The sequence below is a fragment of the Notechis scutatus genome, chromosome 6, assembly GCF_049901735.1.
Source record: "Notechis scutatus isolate UNSWTSFEM ecotype Mainland chromosome 6, rNotScu1.2, whole genome shotgun sequence".
Classification (NCBI taxonomy): Eukaryota; Metazoa; Chordata; class Lepidosauria; order Squamata; family Elapidae; genus Notechis; species Notechis scutatus.
The window spans coordinates 83,473,654-83,499,565 of record NC_142014.1 but is presented as its reverse complement, the minus strand read 5'-3'; the positions used below and the strand labels follow the sequence as shown (position 1 = coordinate 83,499,565).

Sequence of the window (25,912 nt, the reverse complement as noted above, 5' to 3'; positions counted from 1 at the left end):
TGCTCGTCTGTGTTCCTGCCTCTCTCAAAGGGGCTTTTCCCAAAAGGCAACCGGAGGCCTCTGGTTCCTTTCCTGGGAGGCCTTTTGCTTCTCCTCCCGGAAGCTTCTTCGGTTCTTCTCGGGTGAGAAGCGAAACGTTTTCAAGGGGAACAAACGGAGAAAGTCCAGTTTGGAGAAAGCGCCTTTGGGGCAGCCGTGGCTCGAATGCTGGAGGCCCTCTGGGGGAGCCCTCTGCTCCTCCTCCTCCTCCCTCCAATTAAGGGAGGGGTCTGGAGAGAAACCCCTGCGGTGGGCTCCAAGGGGGGAGGGAGGGAGGGAGGGGAGAGTTGGGGAGGGGGAGGGAGGGTTTCCTGTTGCACCCGATTTTCCTGACCACCTGAGATCTGTCCTCAACTTACAAGAGCTCACTTAGTGGCCTTGTGAAGTTACAAGGGCCCTGCAAGGAGTGACCCAGGCCCATTCCCCCCGGTGACCGTTGCAGCCTCCCTGGGGTCGCAGGACACCAATGCAATCCCTTGGCATCCGGTTCGTGTTTATGAGGGCGGCCGTCTCCGGGGTCAAGGGACCCCCTTTGGTGACCTTCTGACGAGCCAAATCCAGGAGGACATGGAACAACCGGGCTCGCATCACTTAACGACTGTGGCGATTCACTTAACAATGGTGGCCAGAAAGGCCATAGAAAGGGCCAGACTCCCTGGACCTCCGCCTGGCTCAGCCATGGGAACGTGGTCCTTGACTGGGATCCCGGGTGGAAGTCCAGCTGTGGCCAGAGAGTCCTGGGCTCATGTGGGCCTTGTGAAGCTGGGCTGATACGCGGACAAGGGGATTCCCCCCCGTTCACCCCATAACACACAGCTAGTGAGCCAGGCTGGGTCTGGACTCCTCCAGGGGGTGTCCTGCCTGTCCTCAGAGGCCGCTGGACAGATTGGATCAGGGTCTCCAACCGCGGCCACTTTAATTCCCAGAAGCCGGCTGAGGAATTCTGGGAGTTGAAGTCCACAAGTCTTACAAGTGGCCAAGGTTGGAGGCCCCTGGACCGGACCAAGGCAAGGATATGGGCAGGGGGCGAAGCAGGCGGTGTCCAGCATCCATCTCCACTTATCTGGCCCACCCCACTGCGTCCTGAGCCCCCCCTCCCCCCAGGCAGAGGGGGAGGGAGTGGGCTTCTCAGCAGGAGGGAAAAAAGAAGGGAGGGGGGACTCCAATCAATCGCTTCAGCTGAACTTCCCCTCACATTGAAACCACAAGGACCATCCAGCTGTTCCCGAAGCCGAATCCAGCAGCTCATCTTGAAGCTGGATTCTTCCTGGCTTCAGAGGCTGCCGAGTGTCCAGCTGTGGCCGGGTCCCCCTGCACCCTGTTTCCCAGCCAAGGTGGCTGGACCGACTCCCAGAATTCCCCAGCCAGCGTTTAAAGTCCACCCACCCAAAGCGGCCAAGGCGTAGGAAGAAGGGCCGCTGGCTGGGTGAAATGGTGTGTGTGTGTGTGCGTGTTTGTGCTGTACATTCTTGGCTGGGGCTTACATAAGTTGTGTTTTGAGCACAAGTTTTGTGAGTTGGCAACTCCAAGTGCAGCAAGTCCCACCAAGCAGAGCTGGGTGGATTTTATCCTCCGCAGAAGAGCCATCCTGAGCTGGGAGCCTCCCTGGGTCCCCCGGCTGGAGGTTGGACCTCCTTTCTGGGGGGGGGGGCAGTGGGGGGGGGGCAAGACCTCTCTCTGGAGCAAGCAGAGATGCTAGATCGATCCTCCCAAGAGGTCCAGGAAGGCAGGATACAAATGCATAAATAAACCAATAATAAAATCAGCCCAAGCACCGTGTCCTGGGATGGGACCAGAGGTGGCATTCAGCCGGTTCTGACCAGTTCTGGAGAACCGGTAGCGGAAATTTTGAGAAGTTCGGAGAACCATCCAATCCCGCCTCAGACTGGAGATTTCACAGTCTCCTCCCCCTGCCACGCCCACCAAGCCACGCCCACAGAACCGGGAGTGAAAGAATTTCAATCCCACCACTGGATGTCGGGACGCCTGCAGTTGTGTGTTTGGGTATTTTATTGGTCCATGGAAATATGAAAGGCAGAAGTACAAATGAAAACAATGGGAAAAGGGGAGGAGAAAAAGCAAACGGGGGGGGGGGGCGCTTGCAATTGTGGTGCGCAGCAGAGTGTGGCTGACATGGCTCCGGAAAGACCCCCGGCCCCCTCCCCTCCTGTTTTCATCCCAGGGATCCAAGCGCAGCCTTGCAGGCGGGTGGGGGGGGGGGAGAGCTGGCAGCTGAAGGCCTGGGTGCCCCTCCCGCCAGCAGGTCCCGGTGCCAAAAATGGGAGGGGCATCTCCCTCCCCCTTTCCTTGCGCATGGAGCCCCCAACCTCCCTCCCTCCCTCCCTCCTTGCCAAGTCAGGAAGAGCTGGGAGGCAGAGCTTTTGGCTCCCCTCCGGTTCGGCTGCCTCCCACGCTGCAGAGGGGCTCTTGGGCGCTTTGCACGAAGAGGAGGGTCCTCTGGGGGGGGTGAGGGTGACCCCCAAAGCCCTCGGGGGATGATCCCAGAGAAGCCACCCAAAGGGCAGCCCCCATTCCTTCCGCTTCCCTCAAGAGGGCCAAGTACCCCCAGGAGGAGTTTCTGCCCTGGGAATGCCTCCACTTTTATCCTGCGCACAGGCAGTCCTCGCCTTACAACCATTCGTTTAGTAACGGTACAAAGTTATGACAGGACTGAAGAAGGCGACTAGAAGGGCTAGACGAGAGGACCTCCGAGGTGCCTTCCAACTCTGATATTTTATTCTGTTATCTGGGAATGAGATGGGATTTGAAGTTCTTGCGTTTCCCTGGCGCAGTTGTTTACCATTTCTCTTGTTTTGTTGGCGTGTGTTTTTTTTATCCCTTTTTCTGCTGCTAGGCGATGGAGCGAATAAAGCTTCCAGATGGCCAGCTGCCGAGGCCTGTCTAGGCGGCCTCTTGGAGAGCCAGCTGCCCCGTCTGCAGCCGCCTTCCCTGCCTCCATCTGAGACCCAGCCGTCCAGGCCGCAGGGGCCACGATTCAACCTTTGGGCTCCCCCTTACCTCTGCAGCCGGAAGGTGCCAGGACCGAGTTCAGGTCTGAGCCCCTTGCGAGGCCTCCAACTGGCCAGCCCGTCTTTGGTGGATGCCAGGGCCCCCTTGCCTATCTAGGAGAGCCCAGAGCAGCCCCGTCCTGGGCGGGGGGCAGAGGGGGCCACCTACACTTGGGGTGTGTGTGTGTGTGTGTGTGGAAGATTCCAGGCAGCCTCTGTTCCTGGGCAGCTTCTGTGCTCTGCCCCCTTTATGGGTATTACGTAGGCAACCTGTGTAAAAAGGGGCTTTCATTGTGTGGTGGCAGCTGTGGGCTTCTAACCGTTGGTGGCACTGGCTATGCCCTGGCTCGGGAGGCTGATTTAGGGTCTCCGGGAGAAGCCAAGGACCCCCCCTCCTCCTCCTCTGCCCCAGCAGCCCCAGAACGGAGGGGCTTTGGAGAAAACCACTTTCCTTCTGAAACAAGGGTGCCACGTTTTGTTGCCTTGGCTTGCTCTAGGGCTGCCCCCTTCCTTAGGCTTCCTTGAGAGTAAACCCCATCAGACTCCCAGGAAGTTTGGGGACCGTTTGTCCCAAACAGCGGCCGACTCCCTCGTCCATTGTTCAAAACAAACAGGAGAGCCCCCACCCACTGGTGTGCCGCTCTTTGGAAGCGAAGGAGGAGGAGGAGGAGGAGGCCGAAGCAGCAGCAGAGCTGACTGCTTGGAGGGCTGAATATTTTGCATAGTTGGAATTGCTCGCCCAAGAAGCAGCTCCGGCCGTCTGGGCTGCCTCCACCAGGAAGATTAACGGGGATCCTGGGGCCAAAGAGGCTTCTGGGCTGCCTGGTGTTTCCATCGCCAGATGCTGCTGGCCTCCCCAGGCCTGTCGAGGAAAGAGGCTGGGGGGAGCCCTTCGCCTGGCCCCAGGTGGGCCGGGGTGGGAAGGAAGGGCTGGTCAGAAGGCTTCCCGGCAGCCTCAGGCCTTCTTGATATACAGGCAGTCCTCGACTTACAACCACAACTGAGCCCCAAATTTCTGTTGCTAAGTGAGACATTGGTTCAGTGAGTTTTGCCCCATTTTACAACCTTTTCTTTCTTGCCGCAGCCATTAAGTGAATCGGTGCACTTCAGAGGTGGGATTCAGCCGGTTCTGATCAGTTCTGGAGAACCAGTAGCAGAAATGTTGAGTCGTTCAGAGAACCGGCCAATCCTGCCTCCGACTGGCTCCACCAACCCCGTCTCTTCTCTGCCTCCCACTGAGTCCCAGCTGATCGGCTGGGTCTCCTTTGGTTGCCCTGCACAGGAGAAGGGAGCTGGAAAGCAGGTCAGTGGGTGGGGAGGGGAGGGGGATTTTGCAGTATTCTTACTCTGCCACACCCACCAAGCCACGCCCACCAAGCCACGCCCACAGAACCGGTAGTAAAAGAATTTGCATCCCGCCCCTGGTGCAGTTCTTAAGTGAGTCAGATGGTCATTAAGTGAATCTGGCTTCCCCTGTTGACCTTGCTGGTCAGAAGGTCGCAAAAGGGGACCATGTGACCCCGATCGCTGTGACCGTCATAAATGTGAACCAGTTGCCAAGTGCCTGAATTCTGATCACGTGACCGTGGGGGAGGCAGCGGCGGTCGTAAATGGGGAAAACGTCACTTTCCCCAGAGCCATCGTAACTTCACATGGTCACTAAGCAAACGGATGTAAGGGGGGTTTGCCTGCATCACGTCTGTCCTTTATTACGATTTGGATGATATGCGAAGAGTTGACTGAGCCACAGCAGCCCAGGCTCCCCCCGCGTGTCTCTGGAGGGGTTGGATTCTGAATGAAGTCGGACGGGACGGACAAGCGATTGGGGCCTGGGCGACCTCAGGAAAGTGGACCCCTTGCAAGGGGAGGGGGCCCAGGGTGGCCCCAGAGGGGGCTCAGGCAGCCCACGGCTACTGCAGACCCCCTTGTGGGGAGAAAGCCCCCTCCCCAGAGGGGCAGAGGGGCTGCGGCCTCTGCTCTGGGATCAAAGGGACCCCGAAGTGAAGGCCCTGGAGCCTGGGGAAAGAAAGGGAAGGCGGTCAGCAGAAGCTCTCGGCCCTCCAGGTCACGGCTGCAGCCCCAAAGGTGCTTTTCAAAAGACAACTGGACTTTCTTGGGTTTTTTTTTCATGAAGACACTTCACCTCTCATCCCAGAGGCTTCTTCACTTCTGCAGTCTTCTTCAGAACTGAAGAAGCTTCTGGGATGAGACGTGAAACGTTTTCAAGGGGGAAAAAAGCAGGAACGTCCAGCTGCCTTTTGGAAAGCACCTCTGGGACGAGGGGAAGGCAGCTAAACAGGCCTGGCCAGGGAGCCGACCGAGCGCAGGGGCAGCTGGAGGGCTGGGCCTGCTGGGGCCGTGGGACGGGTTGGCCATCTCCCTGACCTGACGGGAGTTCTTGTGCACAGGTCAAATACCTGCACACCTGGTTCGACTGAGGGGCGTGGAAGCGGAGGGGCACCTGGCTGCCAGCTGACCCTCTTGGCTCTCTGGATGAGTCCTGGGTTAGAAGGCGGCATTTGGAGGGCAACTTCTGGTAGCCGAGAGCTGCCCTTTGGGGCACCTTTTCTTCTCCCAACTGGGAAGGGAGGGGACTCCGCATCATCCTGGCCTTTGGGAGGAAGCTACAGCCAACGGGGGGGGGGGTGCTGGTGGGTCTTGCGGCCCAGCCCCCACCCCTTCGTCCTGGAGCCTTATCTTGCAGGCCCCTTTGATGCCTCACTCGAGGGCAGCTGCGGAGGGCAGAGACCTCCTGTCTCTCTTCATCTGAAGCAGACACAGAACATTTGGGCTCCCTGACAGGCGAGGAGGCAGGCAGCAACTCACCCAGGAGACGAATGACCAGGGGGGAGGACCTTCCGAAAGAGGCCAGCTGGTCCTCGGAGAGGCAAACGGGGGTCCCGAAGTGGCTCACCAGGCATGGGACCACATGTCCACGGAGGTTCTCTGTCACTCAGTCAGGGGGGTCCCAAGGGTGCTTTTTCAAAAGGCCACTGGACCGTCCTGGTTTTCCCTGGAAGAAAACCCTCTTCAGTTTAGAATGGAAGAAGCTTCTGGGATGAGAAGCGACGGGTCTTCAAGGCAAAACAAAGTCCACTTGCCTTTGAAAAAGCACCGGGGAGGGCCCAGGGCTAAACCTCATGCCGTTTTTTCATATAATTTTGATATATTGACCCCCCCTCCCCCCTTTAGTAGCTAAATGAAAAAAGATCTTCCGGAGCCAGCTTGGCCAGCAGGCTGCCTCTGCGGGGGGCGGGGGGGGCGGTGGAGGAGGACGGGGGGGGGTGTGCATGTGGAAATGGGGGTTCGGGCCCTGAGCCTGGAGTCAGCGGGGCGCCCGATAAGCAGCGGCGATCCCAGGCTGCTCGCGAGGAGACCACCCCGTCGGAGCTCTCCGTGCGGGGGGTTGGGGGCGGCACTGACAGCTGCCGGGGAGGGGCGGGGGCAGGTCGGCTTATAAAGCCCGGGAAGCCGCTCCTCTCTTCTTCTCTCCGGTTCGGCTGCCCAGGGTTTGCTCTCCTCCCGGCGCGACAGGACCGGTGAGTGCCTCCCGTCCTCTTCCGACTCCTCGCGGCTTCCGATGGAGCGCAGGGGGCGAGTGGAAGGGCCCGCTGTTTTGGCCGCCCCCTCCCGCCCCTTTGGGGGCCAGGCTCAGCAGAGGCTTCCCTCGGGGAGGGGGCAGCTGTGACCGCCAGCGGCAGCAGCCCGGCCCCCCCTCTTCTCAAACGCCCCAGCGTGGCAGGCCCGCGCGCTCGGCTGGCGGAGGGTGGGCTTTCCGTGGCTTTCCCGGCTCCAGAGCCCCCCCGCCTCTCTTCTCCAAACGTCCCCAGCTTGGCAGGTCCGTCGGGGAGACGCGCCTGGAGGGCGCCCAGGACGAGGCTCGGATTCTGTCAGCCTGAACTCCTTCTTCCTGCTTGGAACGGGGCTTGAAACGGGCGGAAAAGCAGATCCTCCCGGTGGAGGACTGGGGCTCTTCGAGGCTGCGCCTGCCCCCCCCCAGACCCGCCTTTCCTTTGAATGTCCTGGCAATTACCAGGAAAAATAGAAGTGGCTTTTCTTCTTTTGTTTTACAAAGATGCAGGAAAGGGAGACCCTTGATTTGGCCGCCCAGAGAGTCGGGATGCAAGCGGGCTGCGAAAGGGGGGGGGGGGAATCTATTTCGGCCACGCTATGGATGAGATGCAGCTAGGAAAGTTCCCACTGCACTGACCGCCAGAGCCCCGTTGGCTCTGCCCGCGGCTGCTTTTCATGCGTGCAACCTCACGTTGAAGCGTGTATGTCTAGATCAGAGGCTCCAACCTTGGCCCCTTGAAGACTTGTGGACTTGAACTCCCAGAATTATGCTCGCGGGAGAATTCCGGGAGTTGAAGTCCGTCAGGCTTAAAGCTGCCACGGTTGGAGACCCCAGGGGTCGGCAGATGTGCAGAGGGCTGAGGGGCAGACCCAGGGCAGCCTTTTCTTAGTGGGTCTCGATGACGACCTCATTTTCAATAGATGTATGGGTTCATGTTACATCTTTTCTCATGCAGCGAATGACACAGTAACATGAGCTGGGGATGCAAATCACAGTTGCAGAGAGTCATTTCAGTCCGTGCCAAAGATTTTCTCCCAACTCTTGGGTCACACAAGGAAAGACTCCCAAAAAGCCAACACCTGCAGACACCCACATTACCTCATTCAGTACTTTGTTTTTCCTGCTGTCTCCGAGCCCAACTATGTGCTGTATGTAATCCAATAACCTCCTAGAAAATCCAGCTCCAAGCTGTTTCTGCATGGCTTTTCAATTCAATTCAATCCTTTATTGAACTTCTGCAAGGAAACCCCCCAATTCAAAGACACCACAGCTCAACCCTGAGCCACCAATCTTGCGCTCTGTCGGTGTTCAGAAACTACCCACTATTTTATTGTTTCTAATCACGTGCATTTATAGTACCTCGAGCCTAAGCTGGCCTGAAAAGCATGCACAGCCCCTGGGTGACGTGGTAGAAGACCCCAGGGCACGGAGGGAACGCAACCGCTCGAGACGGGCATTTCTCAAAATACTCTTCTTGCATCCTTCCTGTCCCTTGAACTCTGGGGAGGGGCCACCTGCCTCCACCTCTTTCCTTCACTGTAACCTTACCTGCCCAGGTGTGACAGCCTCTGATTTCTTTCTGGGCTTGCTGGGGACTCAAATGCTCAACGGAGAGAATTGCTGTAATTCCACACCTTCCCAATCTTTTCTTTCAACTTCCCCTCACTTTGCGGTACCCCCCTCCCCCAACACAGAACCCACCGACAGAAACAGTTGCCAAGGGGTGAGGATTGTCGCCCTCCCCCACTCCCCACAAGACAAGCAAATCCCTGCACAAGAAATCCTCAACTTGCAACCGTTTCTTTAGTGGCCAGTTACAGGTCCTCAGACAACACTGAAGCAGCCCCAGAATCCAGGCGCTGGGCAAGTCCCTGGGTCACGCGGAGGCCGGTTTCTGACAAATGACCTAACCACAGTGGTGATTCATTTAACAACCATGTAAAATTGGGCACAAGTCATGAAATGGCCGCCTGGATCCTGGGGAGGCTTTGATGGCTGCAAGTGTTTGGTTGATTTTGCACCATTTTATGACTTCCCTTGCCACGGTTGTTAAGGGAGACCGGCTTCCGGTCACAAATACGAGGCAGGTGCCAATGCCTGAATCCTGATCACATGGCCACTGGGAGGCTGCAATGGTCGTAAGTATGAAAAATGGCCGTAACTCACTTTTTCAGGGTGGTGGTAACTTTGAGCGGCCACTGATCCAAGAGTTGAGAGCTGAGGACTGTCTGTAGCCTTTCCTTGCCACTTTATCCTTCTAAAATGCTTCCCCAGGGGGGTTTCGAAGTTTGGTGAAACTGCTCCCTCCTTTGCCTGGAATGGCCTAGGCTTTCCTGCCTGAGCAGGGGGGTCAGACTAGAAGACCTCCGAGGTCCCTTCCAACTCAGATGTTCTGCTATACTGTTAACTCTTCAATGTTTGTTGTACGGGATATTTTCCTTTGAATATTTGCATTAAGAAAAATAGAAAACTCACAAAAAGTTACCAGCCCTGCAGAAAAATGATTTTCAATCAGGCTGAGCCATGCTGAGTTTTTGTGCCCGTACAGATCCTCTGCCCTCATCCTCACAGGTTTTCCTTATTTGGGGGCGAACCCCCCGCCCCCCATAACTTAGCAAAGGTTTCTGTGTATGAGGGACATCAGGGTCCCACAGCAGCAAAGTGGAGGGAGGTCGAAATAAAAGATGGTGAAGGTCTGGAATTATATCCATTATCTCAGTTGAGCATTTGAGCCCCCAGGAGCTCAGAAGGAAATCAGATCCTGTCACACCTGGGCAGGTAAGTTTAGGAAAGAGAGGGGACGGCTGACCCTCCCCCATTGGAGCAGAGCGGAGAAGCCCCCATCCCGCTTTCCTTTTCTACCATCAGGGCCGGTGGGTGCTTGAGGGGCGTCCCTCCCCACGGAGGCTGCCCTCCCCTCACGCCTTCTCTCTTTAGACGCCCCCCCTCTCTCTGAAGACTCGGAGGATGGCCCCCCTCAGCCTCGGCCTCTTGGTCTGCCTGGCGCTCGCACCCTTCGCAGCCAGTGAGTGTCCTCCCCACCCACCCCGTCACTGAAGGGGGGGAGGGGGCTCTCCCCTTCTTCCGGTGGGCTCTGCAGTTCCACTTCCAAAGCCAACCTGTGGGCATTGGGGGCCTCACCCGTTTCCCGCCTTTGCAGATGCTCAAGCTGACCCCTGCCCCGCCGGCTGGCTCTCCTACAATGGCCACTGCTACGGATACTTTGAGCAGGAGGTGAACTGGCAACAGGCGGAAGTGAGTCCGGGCAGGGCAGGGGGCCTGGCTGGGATTGGGCCCTCTGCATCCGGGGATGGGCAGTGGCACTGAGGCACTCAGCCTCGCCCACCCCCTGGCTGCCGAGGGGGGCAATGCCAGGGGAAGAAGGCAACGGGGAATTCTGGGAGTTGAAGTCCCCCCACCTTCAAGTGGCCACGGTTGAGACCCGTTGCTGTGGAGCCACCTTGAAAGCAGTCAGTCGGCTTCCTCTGCAGCCTCTCTGCCTCCCCCTCCCCCCTCCAGGCCTTCTGCCAAAGCCACAACGGCCACCTGGCCTCCATCCAGACCCGCGAAGAGCATCAAGCCGTGGCGGACTTCCTGACTAAGGCTCAGTGGTGGGAGCGCGAGGATGTCTGGCTGGGGCTCTTCCTCCCATCCCAGGTGAGTGACCGGATGGGGCTTCTGGTGACCCTGCCCCCCCCCCCGCCCGCCCGCTCCTTCCTCCAGTGACTGCTCTCCACGGGTTGCCTTGTGCCTCTAGAGCCGGACCTGGGCTTGGGTGGACGGCAGCCCCCTGGGCTACACCGCCTGGGAAAAGCATTACCGCCGCTCCTGGAAGGCCTGCGCTGCCCTGGACGACTCTTACGGTAAGGCCCAGGGCCAGAGGGTGGGGGGTGGGTGGGCTCGTCTGCGGGACTCCCTGCCCCAAGGAAGCCCACTGGAATGGGGCAAGTGGACTCCCCCTTCACTGGTCTCTGGAGACCCCCCCCCCAGTTCCCAAAACCTGACAATACCTCGGCCGCAATTCAGCCCAAAATGTGTTGCTAAGTGGGACGGTTGTTAAATGAGTTTTGCCCCATTTGGACAACATTCGCAGGCGGCCTCATGCCCCCCCCCCATATTAACAGGCTTCCTTTCACCGAAGGGGGGGGGGTACAGGCTGAGCGGTGGCCGAGGACCCCTCTGGGCTTGGTGAGGGGCCCCTCCCGGAAAAGCCTGCTGGCAGCCCCCAGCCCCCCCAGCCCTGACTCTCCCCTTCTGCTTCCAGGGTTCATGCTGTGGGACGACGATTCCTGCTACGACCGGAACCCCTTCCTCTGCAAGAGCCTGGCAGCAGCGGCCGCCCCACCCCCCAGGGAGCCCAGCCCTGAATCTGCCTCCCCCCGCATGGCCAAAGCCCAGAGCCCTCCTGCCCACCCCTCCCTCCACCCCCCTCCCGTCCCTGCAACATCTCACAATAAACCCCTTTTGAGCAAAGGACGGGGCTCCTTGGCTGCTTTGGGGCTGCTGCACTTGTGTGTGTGTGTGTGTGGGGGGGGGGAGATCCTACCCGCTTAGCCTCAACACCCCCCCCCCACCCCAAAACAGTGGAAGGCCAGGCCTGCCGCCTTGGGTCGCTTCACCATCCTGTAGGCTGCACTCCATCAGGCGGGGTGGAGACAGGCCTGGTTTCCTGCACCTGCTGAAGTTCGTTCAGGATGCCCCCCACCTCCGGAGACCCCCACTGCTGAGGGAGGGAGGGGCACTCGTTCTGCAGGGGGGCACAGGGGGAGCAAAGCACCCCCAGGCCCCAGGCAGGGCCCGCAGGGCAAGAGGACCTCGGCTGCCAGGGGTGAAGGCTGCCCCCTCCGTCTTCCGCTGGGGGTGGGGGGGGAGAATGGCTCTGCAGACGCAGTGGGCACGGCTGCCTCTGGGTCTGGCCTGACCTTTGCAGTGGGGCCTCTGCCGCCCCCCAAAGCGCCACAAGAAAGGAACCTCCAGGCAAAATCAGGCGGCTTCACTCTGGGGACTCCCCCAAACGGTCCTCCTTTATGAGCGACATCACAGGGCAACCGCTCCGCCCCCCAGCCCCCAATCCAGGAAGCCCCCGCAGGGCAGCTCCGCAGGGCAGGAGATGTAGCCGCCCGGCTGGCACCAGGCTGGACGATGTCTGGCATGGCCTCCCCGAAGCGGCGGCTGCTTCCTCTGGCTCTGCACGCAAAGGGCACCCAGCTCAGCGGGCCTTTTGCCTGGGCTGCACGTCCATCAGGGCGGCTATGTCCACCATGGCCCGGCGGATGTTCGTCCCAAAGCGCTTGGAGTCCTGGGGGGTGGAGAAAAGGGCCATCGGTCAAGGCAGGAGGGGCAGCACCTGAAGGGTGCCGAGGCTCGCTGGCCGAGGGGCCTCCTGGGGTGGCTCTTCCTAAGGGCCGGGCAGTGGCCGCCCTCTGCCCTTCTGCGGGCACACTCACCGTCTCAGGGCTGGAGAACTTGCTGGAAACGTGAAAGGTGATCAGGTTCTCCCGGCAATGATGTAGGAGACCCCGTAGCCATCGTCAGCCACCTGCAGGAGGGGGAGACCGGAGGACCCACCGCTGGGCATGAGGGGTGTAGGAGGAACCTTGGTGTGCCTTGCCAGGGTCCTCCCTCCCCCCTGGCTCTTCTGGCCTGCACCTCGCCATCTCCCCAAGGGGGCACAGCCTCATCCTGCCCCGTCTTCCAAAGCTGCCTCCTTTGCATGGGGGGGGCAAGGGGGGCGCTGTCCCTGGGCAAAGGCCTGCCCACCCCACCAGAAGGTGGCAACGCTGGGCAGGTATCGGCTCATCCCCAAAGCCAAGAAGGGGCCAGGGCCTCCACTCCCGGGTGAGAGACCCCCATGACTGGGTGGGGGGAGTGGGGAAGTGGGCCGAGCATGTGGGGCACCTCTAGGGAAAAGCCCCTTGGCACCTCCCTCACTTCCGCCAGCCTCGGTGCCACCAACCCCTCCTCCCCAGGGGGCACCCAGCGACCTGGGCGTCTCCCTCCGCCCAGCCTTGGTCCCTTCCACGCCTCCCCCTCCCCCACTCACCGGCCCAAAGCCCCCGCCGGAGGAGATGAAGTCTGGGTGGGCCTCCAGGCTGAACATCCTGATCTGCTGCTGGGGGTCTGGCTGGTGGAGAGGCGCCAGGGCTCGGACAGCACCTGGGGGGAGAGGGGGGTCAGCCCGCTTCTCTTCCCTCTCCAGCCACAGCCCCACAGGGCGGCCACCCGCTCAGGCTGCCCTCAAGGCAGGGGGGAAGGGGCAGGTGAGCCCCTCCCCAAAGCCTGCCCCCTCACCTTGTCCAGGAAGGGGGACTTCACCCCGAGGTAGCGGGACATCACGTAGAGGCAGAAGAGATGCCGGTCGATGCCGGCCCCCGTCATGGCCAGGCGGTACATCTGCTGGTGCTTCTCAGCCGCCGCTTGGAAGAGCTTCAGCTGGTCCAGGGGCTACGGAGGGGTGGGGGGGGGGTGTGTGGAGAGGGGGTGAGCCCAGCCTGACCAGCTGCTTGGCTTCTCCAGGGCGGGCAGGTGCAGAGGCTGCCAAGAGGTGCCTCCTGTGCTGGGGGCTCCCGTTGGGCCCCCTTTCCCAGCCACCTCCCCCATCCTGAGCCTGCCTCCTCTATCGGGACCCCACCCACCGCAGGTCCCCTCCCATCTCCCGCAGAGGAGCTTCCCTTGCTTAGGGGGCCCACCTTCATGGGGGCACAATTTCCATGCTCCCCCGAGCCCAAGTTTACTGCTCTGAAGGCGGCCAAGTTTCACCCCCTTGCCCTCCCCTGCCAGGTGGCTGGAGGCAGCTGGGCGAGGGGGCGCCAGGCAGCTGTGCCTCAAGCCCCCTGGATGTGAAACCCGGCCTCTGCCCACGGTGGGGGCCCACAGCAGAAGAGCCGGACAGCCACCAGGCGGCCATCCGTGGGATCCCCTGAAGGCACCACCTTTGCGCCGCCCCTTTCGGGGAATGCACCCCTCCTCCTCCTCCTGGGGGCCGGCCAACAGGTGCTGTCTGCACACACCCCCGGCTCACGAAAGGCAGTGGCAGGGGGCCAGGCGGGGCAGGGTGGGGGCCGAGTGAGCGGGGGGGAACGACTCACGCTGCAGTTGGGGTCACTCATGCTGAGCACAAAGGCCGCTGCCTCCCGGTGCAGGAGCGCACGGTCTCCGTCCGTCCCTCCCGGAAGAGCCGCGTCATGGAGGCCTCGTAGGTGAGGCAGAAGTGGCCCCTGTCCTGGAGGGGGCAGCCGAGGAAGGCGAAGAGGAGGAGAGGCGGGTGAGGAGGAACCCAAAGCCCTCAGCACGGCCCCCGCCCGGCTTCCCCGGCTCCCAGCACTGCTGTCCTGGCTGGGGCCCCCTCCTCACCGGAAGTGGGCCAGCTGCAGGGCGATCTGGATGAAGCTGTCCGGGCTGGTCCGGCATTTCTTGATGAGCCCCTTGCCGAAGGCGCTGAAGCAGAAGCAGCAGAAATCCACTTCGTCGGCCAGCGCCCGGGCCTCCCCGTAGGCGGCATCGATGGCCTGGATGCACTGCGGGGAGAATCGGCCCTGAGACGGGGCCGGGGCCGGGGGTGGGGTGGGGGGGAGGGGGAGGGGGGCAAGGAAAGCTCCCTCCCTCCGTGTGAATTTTGCCACTCAACTTGAGAGGAGCCGAGGATGAGTCCTGACCGGTGTCAGCCGGATGCTATTCTGGTCTTTTTGGACGCAAGAAGCAGCCAATAAACCACCTTCTGGCTTGCCAAACGTGCCATGTTTACGGTGGGGTTCCCACAACTTGATTCCCCGCAACCACAACATCCCGTATGACCCAGAGTAGCTCCCTCGTGTGCCAGTCTGCGCCAGCTTTCTACAAGGGACAGCTACCCCTTGCACCAGCCCTCCAAGACCGGGGGCGGGCAGGGGCTCTGGCAGGCAGACTTAATGGGGATCCCTGCACTCAACAGGAGGCTGGACTGGATGGCCTCAAGGGCCCCATCCTAGCCGAGGAGCCTAAGGCTGGGCAGAGTTTCTTCTGTTCCAAGGAGCCCCCCCCACAACATTCACCACCACCCCAGATGTTTTCAGGATGGGGACTGTTGTGGGGGCCTCCCACCTGCTTTTGGGCAGAGTCATTCTCGGGGGCTGTGGCACTAAGGTAAAGAACCCGCCCTCTTCCCCTGAGCCCCTTTCAGGCCCCCCACTCTGCAGTGCCCAGACCCACCTCTCTCCGGAAGGTCCCACGCCAAACGCTGCGGGGGGAGAAGGTCGGTGTTGGGCACCCCCTGGCAGTGCCCACCATTGCAGTAACCCAGCAGCATCTGGTCTGTCGCCAGCATGAACTGGGCAGTGAGCGGGAGGGAGGGAGGGAGAAAGGGCACCACAGGGTTAGACAGTCGCTCTGGCCTCCCCCTCCCGACCCCCGTCAGCCTCCGCCGGCCTGTCCCCAAGCAGGGCTGAGGAAGTGGGGAGGGGCTGCTCACCTCCCAGAGGTGCCCCATGATGGGAGCGTCGGCCCACGAGTGCTCGGCGTTGCCCCCCAGCTTGCCGTTCGGGTAGACCACCAGCGTGAAGGACTTGTCGAACCACCTGGGGAAGAGAGCCCACCTGCACCCAAGCTGGCCCGGCTCTGGGCAACCCCCGGAAGCCCCCGAGGCCACGAGGCAGGCGGGAGCGGCCCTCCCCTCTGCGGGGGTCCCGGGACGCAGAGTTCCCAGGACCAAGATGCCCTCCTGCACAGGAAGGTGGGCTTGGCTGTCCCCCCTCCCCCCTCCTCAGGGGGTGAGGAAGGGCCCCCACTTCCCAGGAGGGGCCCAGCCCTGAAAGGCAAAAGACCGGGGTGTCCAGGATGGAGAGGGAACCGTTTGCTCGAGCGGCTAAAGCTCCAGGCTAGAAAGCAGCCAACTGCGAGTTCAGGTCTTGCCGGCCCCCAGCCCAGCCCACCTCACAGGGTTGTTGTTGGTGGGGTGGGGAAAAGAGGAGGAGGAGGAGGAGGAGGAAAGCGTGTGGGATGCCGTCCACCGCCCTGAGCAGGTCGTGGGAATGGCAGAGGCAGGGGATAAAACCGCCGAATCCCCAACGACCCCCCTCTGCCACCCCGGCCCAACGGGAGCCGGATGCCCTCACCGGTCGTAGCAGCGCCGTGCAGGAGGCTCTTGGCGTACTCGCTGAGGCTCTCCTCATGCTCCGGGTTGAAGCCTTGCGCCTCCTCGTCCAGCACCAGGAAGAAGGCGGCTCGGTCGATGCAGTCCAGCGATGCCCGGTTCTTGCCCCGCCCGAAGAACTTGGCACGGGCCTCGGCCCAGGGTACCCTGGAGGGGGGTCAGGGGGGGGGCTGGCTGCCACGGGTGCCTCCAGGGCTCAGGGGGCACCCCCAGCTGTGCCCACTGCCCCTCGCTGCAGGGGGGGTTCCCTCCCCCCTCCCGTAAAGGGCTACCTGCTCCCTGCGGTGAGGGCCGCCAGCCTCAGCTCCCCGGCTGCGGAGGGGACGGGTCATCCAGGATGCGCTGGAACTGCATCTCCAGGTCCCGGGGGGGCAGCTGCTTCCCCCCTTGGTAGAGCCACACTTTGAAGAAGCGGCCCGGTGGAAGACCGCCAGGTGCCTGCTGTCGGCCAGGTGCAGGAGGGAGTCTGGGGAGGGGGCGGGGGGGTGAGTGACGGGGCAGCAAGCGGGCCTGGCCTCTGCTCCACGCTGACCTAGAGGTCACCCAGCCCCTTTCCTCCCCCTCCCTTCAGGGGCTTGAGGTCAAGGGTCAACCCGCCTGCTTCTTGGCTGAAGAGGAGTCCCCCATGAGGAAGGGCCGCCCCCCCCAGGTGCCAAGTTTGGACATGAAGCCCCCTCCCCCATCTGGGTCGGTTTCTCGTTTCAGGTCAAAGTCGTTACGGGTAGTCCTCGACTTACAACCATCCATTTAGTGGCTGTTCTGAGGTTACAGCGGCACTGAAAAAAGGGGCTTGTGACCATGGCAGGGTCAAACTTCGGACGCTTGGCAAGTGACTTGCATTTATGACCGATCCCCTCCAGTGACCTTCTGACAGGCAAAGAAGGGATCGTGGGGGCCGGATTCACTTAACGACCTCCACCATGGTGGCAAGCAAGGTCGTAAAACGGGGCAAAACTCCATTAGCCGATGTCTCACTGAACGACAGACAGGTGGGGCTCAGTTGTGGTCGTAACTCGAGGACTACCTGTGTTGCAGGGGGAGGCATGGGGGCTGGCAAGCCCGGGACCCTCAGGGGTTATTCTCCCCCACACTCAGGGACCTTTGAGGGACCCCCCCCCCAAAAGCCCCCTCCAGATCCGCTGCCAGGGGCCCTTGCCAAGCCCAGAGGTCCCCCCCCCCAGCCTCCCCTGCTTGGAAGCCCCCAGGGTGCCTGGGACGGGGCAGGAAGAGCCTGACCCACAGAGGCACCCCCAGTGCCAGGACCCCTGCCAGGCTCAGGGGAGTCAGCGTGGCAGCCCCCCAACCTGGCAGCAGCCTTTGGCCTGGCTCAGCAGGGAGAACGCGGCCTGCCAGCCCTCCCACCGTGTGTGTGTGTGTGACCTCCCCAGGGCCGCCCACCTGTCTCTTTGCCCGGGATGCGCGTCGTGTTGAATATCCGTTCCATCTGGTAGGAGCACAGGGCACCACTCCCAGCGCCATCACCTGCGGGGGGAAACAGGCCGAGGGGCCCCAGCCTGGCATCAGGGGCCGGAGCGTCGCAAGGTCTGCCCACCCACCTGGGGGAGCAGAGAAGGGGCACCGGGCAAGGCGGACCAGAGTCCCGGCAAGGGGGGGCAGGAGTGCGCAGGTTCTGCCCCCGGCTCCGATGCCCCAAAGCCCAGGGAGGGAGGCACCTCCTGAGCCCCCAGGTCCTCTCCCCGCCCTTTCCCTTGGCAGAGAAGCTCCTCCCCGTCCAGCGGGGAGGGGCCCCCTCACACAAGGCCACGGGGGGGGGAGGGCTTCCCAGTCCAGGGTCCTGGGGTGAAAGGGCCCTCGAAGGGCCTCAGGAGCCGAGAGGCTGGGAAGGACCAGGCAGGCGTTGACTTGCAACCGTCTGCCGAAGGGCCCTGAAAAAGGGGCTTAGGGCCGTTATTCACACTTATGACCATTGCAAGAGCTCTGTGGCCACGGGATCAGGATTCGGACGCCGCATCTGGGGCAGAGTCCTGGGGGGGTCAGGCGATCCCTTTCTGTGTCCTTCTGAGGAGCAAAGCCCATGGGGAAGCCACATTCACTTAACGACCGTGTCACTAGCTCAACAATTGCAGTGATTCCACTTAATGACCGTGGCAAGAAAGGCCACCAAAACCCACTTAGGCACAGAACCCTGGGCCTCAACTGTACCTATCAAGGACTGGACAGGAAACGTGATCCATGGAGCAGGGGAGGGGCTGCTTTGGGGGGTTCAACCTCTCCCTGCCCCCCACTTTCCACCTGGAGGGACCCCCAAAGCTCCTTCCCTTACGGGGCCACTGATCCTTCAGTTTGGGGGAGACTTCTAAAGAAGGCCCTAAACCTGCCCCTCCCCGCCCTCCCCCTGCCCCCGGAAGCCCAGGGATCACCTCTGCAGAAGGGAAGGGGCTTGGCCAGGGGCAGCCCTCGGCCCTTCTGCACGGGGCACCTTTCCCTCCAGGTGTGGGGGGCCGGGCCCCTTGTGAGCCCCCCTGTGACTCACGGGCTCAAGCTCTTCCCGGTCCAGCTGGCGCCGGTACTTCAGGATGGCGTGCACGGAGTTGCCTGCTCGGGCCGCCTGGATGGGCGTGGGGGTGATGTAGAGGAAGTCCTGTCCGGGGGAAGCAGCCGGTGACCTGGCAGGCAGGGGAGCCCCCCAGCAGGCCCTGCCCCAGCAGCCGGGGGTCCCTCCTGGCCGAGCCCCCCAGCGGCTGAGACTCACCATGATGTAGTAGTTGCTGTTGACCATGATGGGGCCCCTCCCCCGCAGGTAGATGTACTCCTCCCACCAGTCGCTCACCTGCGGGAGAGAAGGGGGGGCTGCCTGGGTGGGGGCTCTCTCCTGGGGGGTCTCCCTCCACAGGCCGCCCTCCAAGGAGCAGGGCCCCCAGGCAGGCCATCCCGTGGGGGTGTGTGTGGTGGGGTCAGCCCAGCCAAGGAACTCACGTAGTTGGTGGCCCACCAGGACTTGAGGACTAGGAACCTCTGGAGCCGGGGCGCCACCTGCTGCTGGAAGTCCCTGGCCAGGCGCCCCATCTGCTCAAACCCCTCCTTGTCCATCAGCGGCTGCACGGACTCCAGATACTGCAGGCAAAGGGAGGGCCATCGGGGTCCACTCCCTGCACCCCCCCAGCCCCACCCGGACCCAGACAGTCCCTGGGCACCACTGGGCAGGGGCAGAAGCAGCAACTGGGCATTGCCTTCCCCCTCCCAGCAGGAAGAGGCCAGAATCAGGGGCTGCAGGCAGTTTCTGTCCCCCCCGGTCACTTAGGGATCCTCCCTGTCCCCCCATCTCTGCCCCTTCAGCCCCTGACCCACACTCAAGGCAGAGCCCCTTGTCCCCCGAGGCCCTCCCAGTGCAGGGAAGCTGGCCCTCCCCGCCATGGGCTTGGGGAGGGCCGGGGGCAGCCCTTACCCTCTGGATGGTGTCCTCCACACGGGGCACGGGCAGTTTGGGCAAGGAGGTCTGGAAGCTGTAGAGCAGCGGGTGGCGCCCGGACATGACTTTCACCAGGGCCTGCGAGGGGAGGGCGGTCAGGTGGGGAGGGGAGGGGGCCCTGGGCTGCCCCACCAACGCTCTGGCCCCCAGCCCTCCCCTCCCCCCTCTTGTGGGGAGTGGGGGGGCCCTCGGACCCCGGGGCCTCACCACCCAGGCTTTGGTGCTGAAGCTGGTCTTGCCGTGGGGCTCGAACATCCAGCCGTGGTAGGAGAGCAGCAGCTTCAACATCTGGCGGCGCATCCAGATGCCCAGGATCCAGACGCCCGTGGAGAAGAGCAGGGCGCTGAGCAGGGTCTGCTGGCGGAGGCTGAAGTAGCAGCTGCAGCTGGGGGGACACCGGCCGGGGAGAGAGTTTCTGGGGCGGGCAGGGCGGGCAGGGCAGGCCAGTGGCTGGAGGGGGGTCTTCCCCTCAGCAGAGGCTTGCAAAGGGGGCGCAGGATAGCCACCTGTCAGGGAGGGTGTAGGAGCATGCAATATGCAGGTGGGGTGGGCTTGATGACCTGGGCCCTGCTGTCCCAGGAAAGGAGGGGAGGAGGTCCACGCTCAGAGGTCCAGAAGGGAGGAAGGCGGGTCCTTGAGGGAGGGGCAAGGCCCTGGGCTGCCTCCGGGAGTTCCCCCTGGGCCCCCAAACGCTGCATGGAACTGTGGAGAGGGTGGGATGGCAGCTGCAGGACCCCAGGTCTCCCTAGGAGCCCCCTTGCAAGGTCAGGAGAGCAGGGAGCTTCCCTCGCCTGGTCCCTCTGGGAGGGGGGAGGGGCCGGGCCTGGGGCTCACCTGGTGAGCAGGTGCCTCTGGATTCTGCTGATCGCCCCCCTGGAGAGGTCCACATGGACCCAGGTGCTGCCCAGGGTGACGGCGGTGATGGCCAGCCAGCCGGAGGGGGAGCCGGGATACACTCCGGTCAGGAAGCTGTTCTGTGAAGTCGGCCCAGTCAGAGGGAGCCATTTGGAAGGACGGAGGACCCCCGTGGCCCCCACTTAAGCCCCCCGTGGTCACCTGTGGAAACAGGGGGAGAGGAACCCCCAGGCCCGTAAAGCTGGGCGAGCAACCACACAGTTGGGGTCCCTGGCAGAAGTGGGGTGGCCCCAGCCCCAGATGCCCGGCCTGCCAGGGAAGGGGGGGGGGCTCCCAGGAAGGCTGCCAGCCAAGGTCCGGCCCCTGCTCACCCTCAAGACCGAAACCCCAGGGCGTGGGGGGCTGCCCGATTGCCCCAGCCCCCTCCCCCTTGTGCCCCCCAGCTGACCTTGAGACGGATGAAGCGTTTCTTCCAGGAATGGAGGCCCGACAGGTAGATCTGCTTCAGGGCTTCCTGGCTCAGCCGGAAATCCACCCCGTCTGGGGTGACGGTGAACTGGAAGGCGACCGCCTGGTGGGCTTCCGCCATCTTGCCTGGGAGGGGATCGGGGAGGGGTCTTCACCCGGCGGCTCCCAGGAGGCCCCCACAGCTTCCTACCTCCCCCTTTCCAGTCGCCTGGACCCTGGAAGGAAGGAAGTGCAGGACCTCCACACGCAGAGCCCTCAGAGCATGTGCAGAGTGTGGCCCTTCCGCACTGTGTGCTGTGGGGGCAAGGGGGTCCTGGGGGCAGGGACCCTGGCGCCAGACTCTGCTCTGCGGAAGGGAGCCAGAGTGTGGGGGGGACTGCCTCATCTCACCCCCAGCACTCTCCCCCCTCGGGGGCTGTTCTGCCTCTGAGGGGAGGTAAGACCTCCTGGGGGGAGGGCAAGGGGGCCCAGGAGAGCCCGAAACCGTCCACCCGGATGGCTGCCGGCACCACAAGGGTTTCCCCAGAAACCCTTTCTCACCACGGGGGGCCCCGTGTTCTCCCCCCTCGCTCCCCAAAGGGGAACCCCCTGGGGAAGGGGCTCTGCTGGAGACTCCCCCCCTTGCCACCCATGTGCCTCCCCCCTGGGCCACGTAGTTCCATGGGTCCCAGCTCAGGAGTCCATGTGGCTCTACGCCAGGGGCCCCTCCAGGGAGCCAGAAACCCCCCCATCCCGCTCACCTGGAAAGGTGGGTTTAGGTTCAGTGTCAGTTTCTGCTGCCTTGCGGGGGGGGGCTTCCTCCTCTCTCTCCTTTGTGCCCCTAGACCTGTGGGGACCACCAGGGTCAAGGTTGCCAGGAGGGTCTGGGGGCAAAGCCTCCCTCAGCCCCCTCCCTGCCAGCTGACCTGCAGCCCCCCGTCATCCCCAGACCAGCCGCTGGCATCAGGCACAGGGTGGGTGGCGCCCTCCACCCACAGCTGGAGGGAGGGGGAGGCCCAGCTGGGAGGGAGAAGGGCCCCTGTGGACAGAGAGCAGCCCCCTTCCCAAGGGCTGCAGAACGGCCCCCTTCCTCTCAAGTCCTGCTGGGCATTATATTATTAATGACATGTATTTAAGAACCGTCTCAAGGCCCCAAGTCAGAATCCCCCTCCAGCCCAGCTGCCTCCTCTTGAACCTACCCCTCCCACTCCAGACCCTTCCTTCCTTCTTTCCCTCCTTCCTTCTCTTCCCTTTGTTTCTTCCTTCCAACCTTCCCTCCATCTTCCTCCCTACCTCCTTTCTTCCACCCACCCTCCCATCCCTCCTTCCTTCCTCCCTTTTCCTTCATTTCTTCTTGATTTCCTTCCTTCCTTCCAGCCATCCTTCCTCCTGCTTGGCCATCGTCCAGACGGGGCAGGGGCGGTCGGTCCTCCCAGCTGGGCCAGCATTCCTGGGCAGGGGAGCCAGGTAGCTGGTGGGCCAACCCTCCCTCGACCCCTCCCTGGCAGTAGCCAGAAGAAGACCCTTCCTCAGTCCACAGGCTGCTGGAGTGGGCTTCCCTTTGCAGCCGAGGATTTTCGGGGGTCCTATCGCCCCCCCATCCTGCTGGAGATCAACCCAGCCAGCCCAGCCCCTCAGGAGACAGGAGTCCAGTTCGGGCAGACCCCCCTGCCTTCCGGGGCTGCTCTGCGCCAGGCGGGAGGGGGAGCCTCGCTTGGGCGGAGGGGGCTTCAGGCAGCCACGATCCTCCAAGGAGCCGCCGGTCTTTGGGGAAAAGCGGCGTCGGGCCAGCCAACGACTGCAGCTCCCGCCCGCGATCTTCCCAAGGGGACGAGGGGGGCGCTCACGGGCGTCTTCGGAGGCCCCTCCCCGGGACACGGGGGCGGCGGAGAGGGAGCCGGCTGGGCTGGAGCTTCTCCTCCCGGGACGCCCCTCCTGCCTCCCCGGGCGACCCCCGACCCCAGGGCAGCCCCCGAGCTCACCGACCGGACGGGGAGCCTGCTCGGTCCGCGCGGGAGGAGGAGGAGGAGCCCGGTCGCCGCGGCCCCTTCCTGCCTTCCTCGCCAGGCGGCGGCGGCGGCGGCCCTCCTGTAACCGGACACCCGGCGGGGACGAGGAAGCGGGCGGCGCTTCCAGCCCTTCCCCGGTTCTCGGGCGGCCCCGGCGACCCCTCCCCGGTCCGTCCAGCCCTCAGGCGGCTGGCGCGGCTCCCGTCGTCCGCTTCGCCTTCTCCGGCGGGAGGCGGGAGCGGCTGCCTTGAGGCGGGCTTGAAAGATCGCGGGGCCCTTCCGGGGCCTCGGCCTCTTTGCCCTCTTAGGGTGCCCGCTGCGGGAAAAAGCTTTTCTGCCCAGGACTCCGCAGCCCGTTTGCCCGGAGGACGGATCGGCCCACCCGCCCTTTGCGCCTCCGCCACGTCGCTCTTCGCCCGGCCCGCCCCTTCCCCATTTTGCGCCCAGACCCTTCCCCGGCCGGCCGGGAGGGGGGCTTCTCCCTTTGCGCCCAGCCCTGCGCGGATCCCGCGAGCAAACCGCCGCCGCCGCCGCCGCCTCTCCGTTGCCTTCCGCCGGCCTTTGCGCGCGGCGGCCCCAGGATTCCGCCCAACCGTCGCGCAGGCCTGGTCTCCGCCCGCGGGCGCTTCGGCTCCCTCCCTCGCCCGCCCGCCGCGCCTGTCTTGTTTCAGGCTCCCAGGAGGAAAGAGACGCGCGCAAAGCCACGTTCCGTTCATTGTCAATTTGTAGGCGAACAACAAACCTAGTTAAATGGTGGCTTGAGCAGGTTTCCCGGTGGCAGAGGCCAAGCGAGGGCTGGCAACAGGGACACGCCCCCTGCCTGGCATGAGAAGGGCAGAACTGGGGCGCTGGCAGCTGCTCTGCTGCGAAACGTGCGGCTGCTGCAGGCAGGAACAAGGAGGCTGTCCAGCCAGGCCCCCTGCGCTATAAATAGAGACCGGAATTTGGGTGAGAGGGCGCCGGGCCCAGAGGAGGGGAGGGCAGCTGCTGGCCTGGGCTGCCCCCAACCCCTCTCCTCTCCCAGCCTCTCTGGTCAGGTGACTGCTACCCTCCAGCCCCCTCTTTCCAAAGAGCTCAGCCGGGATTTGGTGGGTTGTCGGAAGTGCAGCTGGGGGCGCAGGAGACCCAGCCTCTAAATGGGGGCAAAAGGCTCTGGACACAGCCCCGGGGGGAGGGGGGCTGAGATTGTGGCACACACCAGGCCCCCAATAACCACCCCACACGACTGCAGTTGGCTGTGGGGTGTGTGTGTGTGTGAATGCGGCCACTGGGCCTTTCCCTTTGCAGCTGGTGGCCGCAGGAGCCCCTGGTCCCACAAAGGCCCCGCCAGCCCTGGCCTGAGTGGAGCCCTGGCCTGGGGGGGGGGGGCTGATGTTCGACCCCACCCCCCCAGGAGGAGAACAACAGAAATGAAACAAGAACGGAGGAGCAGCAGCAGCAAATGGAGAAGAGACGAAAGGCAGGAGATCGGAAGTCCTCTACTTACAGCCATTCATTTAGTGGCCGAAGTTACAACAGCATTGGAAAAAGTGACTTATGACCGTTCTTCACACTTACGACCATTGCAGTATCTCCACAGTCACCGGATCAGCATTTGGGCGCTTGGCAACTGACTCATACTTAGGACGCTCCTGGGGCCACCTGATCCCCTTTTGCGACCACCTTACAAGCAAAGTCCATGGAGGGGAAGCCGGATTCACTTAACCACCAGACTCAACAACTGTGTTGATTCACTTAACAGCGGTGGCAAGGAAGGTTGTAAAAGGGGACAAGGCTCACTTCCTACTCACAGCCTCCCTTAGTAACGGAAATTCGGAGCTCGGTGTGGGCCAGAAGGGTGGAAATCCTGCGTCCAAAGTGGGCTCGGAGGTTGGAGAAGCTCCAACCAGAACTCCAGAACTGGGCCGGAAGTAGCTCTGGGAAGGTCCTTTGTAGTTTTGGACGGTGGACATGGGACTGGTTGCTAAGTGAGGACTACCTGGATCTCCCCTGCAATCATCCAGCCAATTTTCCCCGTCACGTGGCCCTTCGGCGTCTTTGGTCCACTGAGAACAGAACGGAATAAGAATAATTGGATGGGACCTCAGAGGTCTTCTAGTCCAACCCTCTGCTCAGGCAGGAGGCCCTAGATATCATTTCTGCTCCATCGATTGATTGCTGTCACTCTTAGGAAGTTTCTCCTTAGTCTTGAGTGGCTTCTCTCCTTGCGGAGGTTCCACCTGTTGCTCCTTGTCTGCCTTCTGGTGCTCTGGGGAACAGGTGGACTCCCCTCCTCAAATACGGGGACAGGGCTATCAGGTCCGCCCCAGTCCTCCTCGTTAAATTAGTCGTGCCCAGATCCTGCAACTGTTGTTCTTCGTACATTTTAGCCTCCAGCCCCCTTAATCATTTCTGTTGCTCTTCTCTGCACCCTTTCCAGAGTCTCCACCTCTTTTTGGTGTCGTGGAGACCCGAGGGGGACGCAGGATTCCAGGTGTGGCCTTCCGGGGGCTTCGTAAAGCTCACTAGAACGCCACGCGGCCTTGACCCGGCCCCCCTGGTCAGTGCATTGAACTGCAGTGGCAATCGGCTCTCTTTGTCCGAAGGCCCTGCTGAGGGGGAACACCCTCCACCAGTTCTCCCACCAGCGGGGGGGGGGGGGCGTTATGTCCACCTTGGGGGCTGAGGGCAGACTTGCAGCCTCTGGTTATTATTACCACCTTTATGTACAACCTGTGTCCAATGAGGTGGGCTGAGCCTCCTTTCATGCACCCCCCGAACACAACTCACAGGGAGGACAGAAGGCCCTGACCCAGTCAACCAACCTTACTACAATAGGTGACCTTGTTGCACAACACGCCGGCCCCACAAGTCCATCCTCCTATGTTGACGTGGAGTTGCTTTCCCTTCAGGAGTCTGACAGCCACGAGGAGAAACTGTTCTTCAGCCTGTTGGTGCGGCTGGCTCTGCTTCTCTGTCTCCTTCCCGATGGCAGGAGAGCGAAGAAGGGCTGACCGGGGTGTGAGTCGTCCCTGAGGATGTTCCTCACTCTTCTAAGGCAGCGAGTCCTAGCGAGGTCATCTAGCAGTGTCAAGGAACATCCCATGATGTTTTGTGCTGAGCTCACCACCCTCTGTAGTGTCTTTCTATCCATGGCTGTCAAGCCAGCATCCCACACCGTGTATTTGTTAGCACAACCCCGGGATGTGTTGTAGGGCAGTGATCCCCAACCTTTTTGACGCCGCGGCCCGGTACCAGCATCAGCTGGGCGCCGCGGCCCGGTACCGGCATCAGCTGGGCGCCGCCATCTTTTTGATGAAAACATGCTTCCGGTGAGCTTTCTACCGGAAAAGCTCACCGGAAGCACTTTTTCATGAAAAAGATGGCGTCACCGAAGCACTTTCATGAAAAAATGGCGCGAACGGACCGGTAGGAGTTGTTCCG

At 62.3% G+C, this 25,912-nt stretch overlaps 2 protein-coding genes across 2 annotated transcripts; one reads left to right on the top strand and one right to left on the bottom strand.

Annotated features, from left to right (window-relative positions):
* The first annotated feature begins 6,480 nt into the window (after positions 1 to 6,480).
* Positions 6,481 to 11,652, top strand: LOC113428342 (rheacalcin-1-like). Its single transcript, XM_087969173.1, has 7 exons — positions 6,481 to 6,586; positions 9,559 to 9,646; positions 9,782 to 9,876; positions 10,141 to 10,278; positions 10,379 to 10,484; positions 10,886 to 11,134; positions 11,552 to 11,652. The coding sequence occupies exons 2-7, from the start codon at positions 9,589 to 9,591 to the stop codon at positions 11,650 to 11,652; spliced, it is 747 nt and encodes a 248-aa protein (XP_087825299.1). The 5' UTR covers positions 6,481 to 6,586; positions 9,559 to 9,588.
* Positions 11,605 to 23,386, bottom strand: CPT1B (carnitine palmitoyltransferase 1B). Its single transcript, XM_087969038.1, is given in 27 exon segments — positions 11,605 to 11,920; positions 12,069 to 12,118; positions 12,121 to 12,160; positions 12,665 to 12,741; positions 12,744 to 12,777; positions 12,913 to 13,065; positions 13,710 to 13,759; positions 13,762 to 13,844; positions 13,975 to 14,138; positions 14,789 to 14,926; positions 15,068 to 15,173; positions 15,711 to 15,723; positions 15,726 to 15,895; positions 16,021 to 16,054; positions 16,057 to 16,167; positions 16,170 to 16,214; positions 17,147 to 17,206; positions 17,209 to 17,230; positions 18,243 to 18,350; positions 18,462 to 18,539; positions 18,686 to 18,823; positions 19,155 to 19,256; positions 19,386 to 19,563; positions 20,013 to 20,152; positions 20,482 to 20,627; positions 21,242 to 21,327; positions 23,232 to 23,386. Coding segments are annotated over 25 exon segments (2,325 nt in total). The 5' UTR covers positions 20,623 to 20,627; positions 21,242 to 21,327; positions 23,232 to 23,386; the 3' UTR covers positions 11,605 to 11,830.
* Positions 23,387 to 25,912: the final 2,526 nt, after the last annotated feature.

Bases quoted from the DNA above. Each gene is read 5' to 3' on its own strand.
- LOC113428342 (XM_087969173.1), top strand. From the start codon at position 9,589: ATGGCCCCCCTCAGCCTCGGCCTCTTGGTCTGCCTGGCGCTCGCACCC. The intron at 10,485-10,885 runs GTAAGGCCCAGG...TTCTGCTTCCAG, and splicing joins TGCCCTGGACGACTCTTACG to GGTTCATGCTGTGGGACGAC. The intron at 11,135-11,551 runs GTGTGTGTGTGT...TGACCTTTGCAG, and splicing joins TTTGGGGCTGCTGCACTTGT to TGGGGCCTCTGCCGCCCCCC.